This window comes from Cebus imitator, unplaced genomic scaffold (genome assembly GCF_001604975.1).
Source record: "Cebus imitator isolate Cc_AM_T3 unplaced genomic scaffold, Cebus_imitator-1.0 Scaffold36, whole genome shotgun sequence".
NCBI lineage: Eukaryota > Metazoa > Chordata > Mammalia > Primates > Cebidae > Cebus > Cebus imitator.
The window spans coordinates 4,814,822-4,825,368 of record NW_016107351.1 but is presented as its reverse complement, the minus strand read 5'-3'; the positions used below and the strand labels follow the sequence as shown (position 1 = coordinate 4,825,368).

Here is a 10,547-nt window from a genome sequence, read left to right as displayed (position 1 = left end):
AAAAAAAAAAAAAAAAAAAGAACGAACATCTGATGGGGCTGGGCAAGCAGATGGAATGCTGGGAGACAATAGGAAATGTAGGTAGAGACTCACCTTTGTGCAGAAAATGAACTCTCAGTCATTTGAATGGCTGCCCATTTCTCTCCTTTTGCCCTCTCGTTCTGTTGATCCACACTTAGCTTAATTTCTGGCTGGCTCATTCCAGAACGCATTCTGTATGTGCGTGCGTGCACACAGGCGTGTCCTTTTGTTCTCCCCTGTTACCCGCCTTCCTGTACTGCTTGTCTGTCCTGGTCATCCTTGTTTGTGCCGAATGATGCTGCAACTGCTGGCTCTTTGCTCCTACTTGGTTCTCTCCTTGGCTTGGAGAAACAGGTTTTTCACAGGCAATTCTTCTCTGTCCTAATCAACTCTGGGAGGTTGACTGACTGTCTACATGTGGTGGTTCCCTGGCCAGGAGGTCGTCCCTGCCTGAGGAGGGTGGGCCTGCAGAGAGTGGGAAGGGGGTGGAGGGGCTTGCCCCAGCAGGCTGAGAAGACACAAGGGTCTCCTTTTCCTGCCATCTGGACTGAACTGTGGGCAGATTGTCCTGGCTTGTGTCACACTGAGTAGCATGTGTTTCTTTCCAGGGCACACAGCAAGAAGAGAAGACAGTGCTGGCTTCTGCCTGGTCCTCATGCCTTCATTACAGCTGTAGGGCCTGGTGTCCTATAGTAAACACTCAGATATGCTTTGCTTGCCTGAACTAAATTGTCTTATGCCTTATTTATTTTTTCCCTTTCTTTATAATCATCAACCCCACAAACATCTATTTTACTTGGTAACAAAACAAAGGAAATAGCAACCTTGGAAAGTTGCTTTGTTTTTTCCTTGTCCGGAAGGCTTTCCTAGTGATCATTCATGTTTCTGTCTACTCAAGTTGCCAGTCTTCCTGTGTTGAGGATGTGGGGTGGGCTGTGATGTTCCTTCTGAAAGGGAAGCAGGTAGATGTGAAGCTGCCTCCTTCTCACCTGCGTCTCCTGTGTATCTTTTGGGGTTTGACCTTTGGTACACTGCCATTCTTTGCACCCCTGCTTCCTCCTCCGGAATGGAATGGGGCTGCTAGGGAGAGGACCTGGCTGTTAGGACCGATTTGGGATGCCATCTTTGGGCATTGGTGTGTTCTGCCCGAGTGTCTGTATACCTGCCTGTCTACGTTTCAAAAGTGATGCGTGCTCAGTATGGACATTGGAAACTGTGCAGATGGGTAGAAAGTGAAGAGGACAGGTTTGTGTCCATACTCCCCTTCCTTTGAGCTCTGCTGTTTGGGGAACAGTTTGCTACGTATTCTTCATGCTTCTGCAGACACACGTGTGCCTGCCTGCATGCTGTGTGCAGGAGTGAGGCGTAAGAGCGGGGAGAACGGGTCATTTGCTTTTGTCTTAGCAATCTGTTGTGGATGTTCGTGGCAGTATGCACAGATTGCCTTCATTCTTCTTTGTTTTGAGACAGAGTCTTGCTCTGTTGCCCAGGCTGGAATGCAGTGTTGTGATCACAGCTCACTGTAACCTCTGCCTCCTGGGTTCAAGTGATTCTTCTGCCTTAGCCTCCCAAGTAGCTGGGATTACAGGCATGTGCCACCATGGCCTGGCTAATCTTTATGCTTTTATTTATTATATTTAAAAATTTTTTTAGTTTTTGAGATGGAGTTGCCCAGGCTGGAGTGCAGTCATGCAGTCTTGGCTCACTGCAACCCCCACCTCCTGGGTTCAAGTGATTCGTCTACTTTGGCCTCCCGAGCAGTTGGGATTACAGGCATGCGCCACCACACCCAGCTAATTTTTTGTATTTTTAGTAGAGGTGAGGTTTCTCCATGTTGGTTAGGCTGGTCTTGAACTCTGGACCTCAGGTGATCCGCCTGCCTTGGCCTCCCAAAGTGCTGGGATTAGAGGCCTGAGCCACTGTGCCCAGCCAGATCTTTGTGTTTTTAGTAGAACGGGGTTTCACCATGTTGGCCAGGCTGGTCTTGAACTCCTGGCCTCAAGTGATCTACCTGTCTTGGCCTCCCAAAGTGCTGGGATTATAGGCGTGAGCCACTACACCCAGCCTGCTTGCTTTCTTCTTAATGGCTGCACTGTATTTTATAGTTGTCCTAGACTGCGCTTTACTTTGCAGGCTATTTTCACTTAGGATTGTGGTTACCATACACATTTTCAGCTTGCTTTAAATAATAATCGGTGAAGACATAGGATAGTTCAGCATGGAGTGCGATTTGCCTCCTAGGTCAAAGGGTTCTATTTTCTTAGTGAACCATGAAAATGATGTATGTGAATTTTGAATTTTTCTCCTCTTTCAGGGGCAGATAAGAGTGGCCAAGAGGCGAGTCGTGATGGCATCCCTCTACCTGGGGACAGGTCCTTTGGAACAGGAGCTGGTAAGGTTTTGGGGGAGATGGTCCTGGCAGCAGTAGTGAATGGGCCCCAGCATGCCACAGCATTTTGCGCCATGGAGTTGGTTTGGAGCGGCCCTTCCTTGGTCTCCATGGCAGAGCCAGCTCTTGTTTTTGTTGCCCCAGATATGGGCATGTCAGGAGGGCCTGGCGAGGAGAACGTGGGGAGGCCTGGTCGGGGCCTTCTGGCCTCGCTGGCAGTGTCCTCCTGCCCACACAGAGCCCCAGGCAGCTCTGTCTCGGCCAACTGTGTCCAGGGCTCGGCTTCATGCTCTGCAGGCTGGAGTGGCCTGTGAGCTGAGAAACAGTGGTTTTTACATTTTCAAATAATTGGGGAAGAAAAAGATATTTCGTGACTTATGAAAAATGTAAATTTCTGTATTGGTCAATAACATTTTATTGGAACACAGCCACACATTCATTTGTGTATTATCTGTGGCCGCTTTTCATGCTGCACTGGCAGAACCCATCTGCTCCGTAAAGCTCCAATAATTTACTCTCTGGCTGTTTACAGAAAAGGCTTTCTGACCCCATATAGACTAATGGGCCTGAATGCAGGTTAGGCTGGCTGGCCAGCCAGCTCTGCCAAGGACTGGTGTTAGGTGCCAGGGCTGCGGCCAGCCTTGTTCCCCTCGGACTTGCCGTTGTGCCACACTTGTCACTTACAGTGAGATAGGTGGGTGGGAAGGAGCCAGCGATCACCAGGTTTGTATGAGGTGTTGGGGCTAGCGCAGGTTCTGGTGCATGGAGGGACCCGCGGTTCAGCTGAAGTGGGTGTGTGAATGAGATCACTTCTTTCTCTTAGTCTCCTGGGATTGCTTTCTGCTCGGCATAGTGAAATGGATGGGCCTGTTGCCCAGAGTTAGTGCTGTTTCTTGGTCTGTCCTTGTTCAGAGTCACAGGTGGAAGCTGTAGGGATTACAGCATGGAGAGGGAGGGCAGTGGATTCACATGAGCAGTCCTCCCCTCTCTGCCTCTCCTAGGAAGTAGGCCTCCCTCTATTTTTAGGGTATACCCTCCATTCCAAGCCTGGGAGCCTGTCCTCATGAGAGAATAATATAATGCCCACATTGTGGAGAGCAGCCAGTGGGCAGGTTGTGTCTTGGATTCATTTATTTGGCAAGCATTTACTAAAGTGCTCTTTATGAGGAGGGCACTGTTTGTTGTGTCTGTGTGAGGATTGTCTGTGTTGAAATGTACGTAGAACCTGGTGTCGTAGCGTTTCCAGGGTGGCAAGGGCTGGCTATCAGGCAGCATGCCTCTGCCTGTAGGTCCCCCTTCCCTTCCTAGAGGCCTGGGCTGATCAGAGCCCCTGGGTGGCTGCTTCTGATGATCATGAAGGGGCTCTCAGACAGAGAGCTTTTGTGGCGTTGGTGTCTGAGTGCCGATGGCACAAACCTGTCTTTGGAGAAGATGATGAGGGCGCTAGGTAATGGGGCGATTGGTTTCTTTTTACATACACCTCTGGCCCCAACACCTCATACAAACCTGGTGACCGCTGGCGTCTTCCCACTCACGTGTCTCACGGTAAGTGACAAGTGTGGCACAACAAGTCCGTGGGGAACTTGGACCTGACACCAGCCCTTGGTAGAGCCGGCCAGCCAGCCCAATTTTTGTCTTAATCTTTGGGTCTTCATCTTTTCTTCGTCTGTGTTCTTTCTTGGCAGGTGGACTGCCTGGAAAGTACTCTAGAAAAGTCACTCCAAGCAAAGTTTCCTTCAGATCTCAAGGTCTCCATTCTTTTAGACTTCACACGGGGCTCACGAGGTAGGTGGCATGCACGCCTGGCCCCCTCATGCTTCCTGTGTCAGATACTCAGTTCCTGGAGGAATTACTGTCACGCCCTCATCCTCATGCAGAGACGGGGCTGTTTGAAGATCATCCATGCCGACCCAGGACTGCCTCATGGTGCGAGTTAGGATTTTTTCTGCAGCAAGTAATTGAAAGCCCAACTAAAAACAGCTAAGGCAGGAGCCGAGTGCAGTGGCTCGCCCTGTAGTCCCACCTGCTCGGGAGGCTGAGGTGGGCAGATTGCTTGAGCCAAGGAGTTTTTGTCCAGCCTGGGCAACGTAGCCAGACTTTGTCTCTTGAAAAACTGCCACGGGCAGAAAGACTTTGGTTGTGAATTCCTGTGACCGATCCATCTTGGGCGGCTTGGGATTTGAGGTTTGACTATGTCACCAGGATCCATCCCTTAGCTGTTTCCTTTGGGCTGGCTTCCTCCTCAGGCTCTGTGTGGTGGCCGCTGGTGGCTCAGGCCTGCCTCCCCAGGATACCTTGTCGTTTGGAAGAGTCTGGTTCCCTGAGAGTCAGGTCAAAGCCCCTGAGTGGCCTGACGTGGGCGCATGCCCAGCTGGGAGCTTAGAGTGTGCTGAGCAGCCCAGACCAGGCCTATGTGCTCCCCCATGGAGCTGGGGGCGAGGGGTGAGGTGGGTAGGGTCATCTTCCCCCAGAGCAGAAATGCGGCAAGTGGATGGAGTAGTGCCCCAGGAGGAGGCTGAGTGGATGCTGGGTGGCAAAAACAGCAGGTGTCTGCCGTGCCCAGCACTCCAGGACTGATACATGGCCAGCATGCAGGACAGAGGGTGGCTGGGGGACCTCTGGCTCGGAGTAGCCCCAGTTGGTGCGACTGATTCAGGTGGATGGCACAGGCGAAGGAGAGGCACATGGAGGTGGTGGGGGCAGGACGCCTTCCTGCTGTGAGTCAGCTGCTGCTTTCTCTGTCTGTGTGTTCAGGCCGGAAGAACTCACGCACGATGCTGCTCCCACTTCTGCAGAGGTTCCCAGAGCAGGTCCGAGTCTCCCTCTTTCACACACCGCACCTCCGCGGCCTGCTCCGGCTCCTCATCCCTGAGCGCTTCAACGAGACCATCGGCCTCCAGCACATTAAGGTGTACCTCTTCGACAACAGCGTCATCTTGAGCGGGTGAGTGCTTCCCACCCTCGGCGCTTTCGCCTTCGTGTTCTGCAGGCTGGAGGGCAGTGGAATAGGAGCAGTGGGAAACTCGTTCCCCTTGGCCTTAGAGAACCTGCTTGTAGGTCTGGCTGTTGTGCACCCACAGCACCTCCCATGCCACTGTCTCTGCCACTGAGGCCGGAAGCCCCCAAGGGCTTACTGGAAGCCACCATTGATTGGACACTTAGCGTGTGCTGGCCACGCAGATATGCTGTCTGTTCTTGCCTCACAGTGACCTTCTGTAGTATTTTCCTCACTGTGTACATGTGGAAACAGATGAAAGAGGTTAAGGCACTTGTCAGGTAGAGAGAGCCAGCGAAATAACCGAGAGTCAGACCTGGAAGTCCAGGTCCTTGGGCTGATAAACATGGGCCCTTTCACGGGCCCTCTCCTCGGAGTGGGGCCAGGATTGGGTTCCTGGTGCCGAGAGAAAGCCCTTGATGGCATCCTTGCCCTGGTACTGTACCAGTGGCAGCTGTCACTTAATGGGACAAAGAAAACAAACAAACATGGGTGCTGATAAATAGCCCTGTTTGATTACGGTGGCTCACGCCTGTAATCCCAGCACTTTGGTAGGCTGAGGCAGAGGGATCACCCGAGTTTGAGACCAGCCTGGCCAACATGGCGAAACCCTGTCTCTACTTAAAATACAAAAATTAGCCAGGTGTGGTAGTGCACCCCTGTCATCCCAGCTGTTCGGGAGGCTGAGGCAGGAGAATCACTTGAACCTGGGAGGTGGAGGCTGCAGGTAGCCAAGATCGTGCCACTGCACTCCAGCCCGGGCGACAGAATGAGACACTGTCTCAAAAAAAAAAAAAAAGAAGGGCCGGGCACGGTAGCTCAAGCCTGTAATCCCAGCACTTTGGGAGGCCGAGGTGGGTGGATCACGAGGTCAAGAGATTGCGACCACCCTGGTCAACATGGTGAAACCCTGTCTCTACTAAAAATACAAAAAATCAGCTGGGCATGGTGGCGCACGCCTGTAATCCCAGCTACTCAGGAGGCTGAGGCAGGAGAATTGNTGTAATCCCAGCTACTCAGGAGGCTGAGGCAGGAGAATTGCCTGAACCCAGAGGCGGAGGTTGCGGTGAGCCGAGATCGCGCCATTGCACTCCAGCCTGGGTAGCAAGAGCGAAACTCTGTCTCAAAAAAAAAAAAGGAAAAATGCCCTGCATGATTAGTTGACTTTCTGCATCTCCTCTTCTCAGCTACATTGTCAGCTCCTTGAGAGGACGGCCTGTGGGTCGCATTGCTGTGTCACCTGTCACCTTGGATTGGCTCTGGCTTTGTCTCTTGCACATGTTCATTGCTGAGTAGCTATTTGTTAATTGCATCCTGACCTGAGTTGTTTGTCACCGCCCCCCCCCCCCCGTTAGTTGACCTGAGACCTGGGTCACCAGGACACGCTGCTGCATACTCTTGCCTGAGTCCGCCTCACCTGCGTCTTCCCTTCCTGTAGTGCAAACCTGAGTGACTCCTACTTCACCAACCGCCAGGACCGCTACGTGTTCTTGCAGGACTGTGCGGAGATTGCCGACTTCTTCACCGAGCTGGTGGACGCGGTGGGGGATGTGTCCCTGCAGCTGCAGGGCGACGACACGGTGCAGGTGCTCGATGGGATGGTGCACCCTTACAAAGGTAGGGGCTGCCACTGACACCCTGCTATGGCTGTGGGTGGCGTGGGGTGAGGGCCCAGGAGAGCACACCTCTTGGTGGCCTTGCCACGGGCATAGGAGACTCGGGTGGCAGGGCTTCATTCTGCTTTTGTCCTTGAAGCCAGACAGATGTGAGTCACTGACCATCAGTCATGCTCTGTGGGTGAGAGAGCCGGCCCGGAAAGGTGGAAGTGTGGGCCTGGGCCTGTGTGCCTGGGCGAGTGACCCAGGAGCCTGCCCTGCATCACAGGAAGCAACCTGGCCAGCAGCTGCTGTCTAGGGTCCATTCCCCCAAGCCTACCACGTGGGCCTGTGGCTCCCAGCTCCCTTCCGGTCTGTGGCCCCCTGCCTGGAAAGTGAAGTGTTGGAAGAGCTCAACTCTGCCCACTGGAACCAGGCAGGTCCTGGCGCGAGCATTCTGGGGCATTTGCATTCCTGTGATTCCTGTGGCTGTGGCTCCTCCGTGGCCTTTAGAGGGCCACTGCTGGATTTGCTACAGTGTGCTGAACTTGGGCAGAAGGGCTTGAACTTGAACCTTGTTAGGAGAAGAGCTCTCCGCGTCCTGTGGACCTAGAATGGAAGCATTTCAGTGGGCCTTCGGACGGGCGCCCTGTGCTCTTGTCAGAGGAGCGCTGGGCCTCTCGACCTGGCTGTAATGTGCGGTGCTCTGCCCGTAACCACGTTCGGTTATACCGTTGTATTTTGAATTTCTTCCGTAAAGAGCTTGTGGAGGCTCTGTTTCTCTTCTGAGTGCCTACCTAGCATCCTCAGCTTTGCCTTTTGGCCCAGAAAGCCTAGAATGTGTACCATCTGACCCTTAAAGAAAATGTGTATGGATGCCTGGTCTAATGTAACAGGCCAGGCATGGACATGAGAGAAAATGGGCCATGATGAGAGCCAGCAGGCTTGGAGCGGGAGCGGGAGACTCGAAAGAGTGAGAGTCCACGGAGAGGTCCAGGGTGTGCTCAGGCGCCCGGCGCGCCTTCCTCCCGCAGCCCTGTCTAGCATGCGGCAGTGTGACTCCTTTTTGCCCTGGATGGTGCTGGCGTCAACAGGGAAGTCGGCTGCACCAGCCGATCCTTCTCTTTGTTCTGTAGCCCAGCCCTGAGAGGCACTGAGTATCTGTCCCTGCTATCAGTTCAGACCGTCCGAACCGGCAAGGATGACTCAGGGCAGCTCTCCTTCCCTGTTTCACTATCCTTTATCAGAGAGTCAGCTTTCCACAGTGGATCCTCTCGATTTCTGTATTGTTTTCATTATATATATAGTTTTTTTTTTTTTTTTTTTTTTTTGGAGTTTTTTGCTTTTGTCACCCAGGCTGAAGTGTGCTGGCGTGATCTTGGCTCACTGAACCTCTGCCTCCCAGGTTTGATTCTCCAGCCTCAACCTCTGGAGTAGCTGGGATTACAGGCACTCGCCACCACGCCCAGCTAGTATTTTTATTCTTGGTGCAGACAGGCTTTCACCATGTTGGCCTGGCTGGTGTCATCCCTCTGGCCTCAGGTGATCTGCCCGCCTCAGCCTCCCGAAGTTGTGGGATTGCAGGCGTCAGCCACCGCGCCTGGCCTGATCTTATTTCTGTTTTTTTTCTTCCCTGTGCTGTATTCGTGGTTTTATTCTGTTTCTTTCCCCTGACTTTTTGCTTTGGATGCTTAACTTGCTAATTTTCAGCTGTGTCTTGTCTGATCATAGCGTCTTTCCCTTCAGTGTGTCTGCCTGGTCACCAGTGTTCTGTCCGAATACAGAGGGCTCCCTATGTAGCACCTGAACCTGCCGGTTCTTCCTCTCTCCCAGGCACTGTCACTGCTGTGGGAAGCTTTCCCTGATGGTGCTTATCCAGGGCTTTCCCTATGACCCCGTCTGTGGCATACGCATGCTCCTTTTTTGGTTATTCGCGTGTATCTGAATTTGAATGAGCTTCCTTATTGAAGTAGAACATGCACAGCGAACGCCAGTCCCAACTGCACAGCCATGAACCTGTTCCTAGTGGATCCGCTTCCTGGAGGCCCCCCTCTGTCCCCACCCCAGGAATTATCCCCAAGGTAACCACTCTCCTGATTTCTTTCCCTGTAAATTTGTCTTGCCTGGTTTTGAGCTTGTTTGTAATTGGGATGATATGTCGACATGCCTTTCACTTCTGCCTGAGTGTGGGCTGCTGTGGACAAGGCCCTTGTCTTGGGCAAACTCTCCGCAGAGGAACCTCGCCCTGGGCTTGAGGGGTCTTGGGCTCACTCACTGTGTGTTCAGGGAACATCCAGTTGTAGCGTCTGCATCTGCCTGTCACATGCCCTGTTCCCTAAGCTGGGCAGAGTCCAGACCCTCCATTTCTCTTCCCTTCATTCCTCTTTCTGGCATCTTCCTCTAGGTGACCGGGCGGAGTACTGTAAGGCAGCCAATAAAAGGGTCATGGATGTGATCAACTCAGCCAGGACCCGCCAGCAGATGCTGCATGCCCAGACCTTCCACAGCAACTCCCTTTTGACCCAGGAAGACGCAGCAGCTGCTGGGGACCGCAGACCAGCCCCTGACACCTGGATTTATCCACTGATTCAGATGAAGCCCTTTGAGATTCAAATCGATGAGATTGTCACTGAGACCCTGTTGACAGAGGCCGAGTGCGGTGCAAAGGTCTACCTCACCACTGGCTACTTCAACCTGACCCAGGCGTACATGGATCTGGTCCTGGGCACTCGGGCGGAGTACCAGATCCTGCTGGCCTCACCAGAGGTGAATGGCTTCTTCGGGGCCAAGGGGGTGGCCGGCGCCATCCCGGCCGCCTATGTGCACATCGAGCGGCAGTTCTACAGCGAAGTGTGCAGCCTGGGTCAGCAGGAGCGGGTCCAGCTGCAGGAGTACTGGCGGAGGGGCTGGACATTCCATGCCAAAGGTGCGCAGCAGCTGGCCAGAGGACGGCCCAGCCTGGGACAACCACAGCGTGGGTGGGGGGTGGGGGGGCCCTGGCACCTGCCTGTTAGAGTGCTGCCCTTCTCCCTTCTCACCCTCCCAGCAGCCCTTGCAGGCATACTATAGCTGTCCCACGACTTGGGGAGATAAGAGCATTCATCTCCCTAAGTGGTTTTTTTTTTTTTTTTTTTTTTTTTTTTTTTAGAGACAGTCTTCCTCTGTTTCCTAGGCTGGAGTGCAGTACCATGATTTTGGTTCACTGCAACCTCCACTTCCCAGTTCAAGCAATCTTCCCGCCTTAGTCTCCTGAGTAGCTGGGACCACAGGCATGTGCCACCATGCCTGGCTAATTTTTGTATTTTTTTAGAGACAGGGTTTAACCATGTTGCCCACTGGTTTTGAACTGAGCTCAAGTGGTCTGCCCGCCTTGCCTCTCAAAAGGCAAATTTCAGCTGCTAAAATCTATCTCTTATGCAACAAAGACTTACATGGTCACATCATTTGGTGGCTGTTGTAAAGATGTGGTGATGTAACCTCTCGTAAGAGAGGGAGAGAAACATGCCTTAGTCTTGTCTTGTCTTGTCTTTTTTTTTTTTTTTTTTTT

At 52.8% G+C, this 10,547-nt stretch overlaps 1 protein-coding gene and 1 non-coding gene across 9 annotated transcripts in view; both read left to right on the top strand.

The window, feature by feature from the left end:
- PGS1 (phosphatidylglycerophosphate synthase 1) overlaps window positions 1-10,547 on the top strand; it is a 45,066-nt gene that overhangs the window by 14,432 nt on the left and 20,087 nt on the right. For all 8 annotated transcript variants that reach the window (XR_001823994.2, XR_001823997.2, XR_001823996.2 and 5 more), the window contains exons 3-7: window positions 2,336-2,413; window positions 4,096-4,195; window positions 5,165-5,354; window positions 6,844-7,022; window positions 9,405-9,926. Coding sequence is in view for 2 of the 8 variants with exons in the window: in XM_017524997.2 (XP_017380486.1) it covers window positions 2,336-2,413; window positions 4,096-4,195; window positions 5,165-5,354; window positions 6,844-7,022; window positions 9,405-9,926 (1,069 nt within the window). In the remaining 6 variants the exon portion in view is untranslated. The remainder of the gene's footprint in view (window positions 1-2,335; window positions 2,414-4,095; window positions 4,196-5,164; window positions 5,355-6,843; window positions 7,023-9,404; window positions 9,927-10,547) is intronic.
- On the top strand, window positions 5,753-5,880 carry LOC119470615. Its single transcript, XR_005199554.1, has one exon. It is a non-coding gene; the product is annotated as a small nucleolar RNA SNORA30/SNORA37 family (small nucleolar RNA).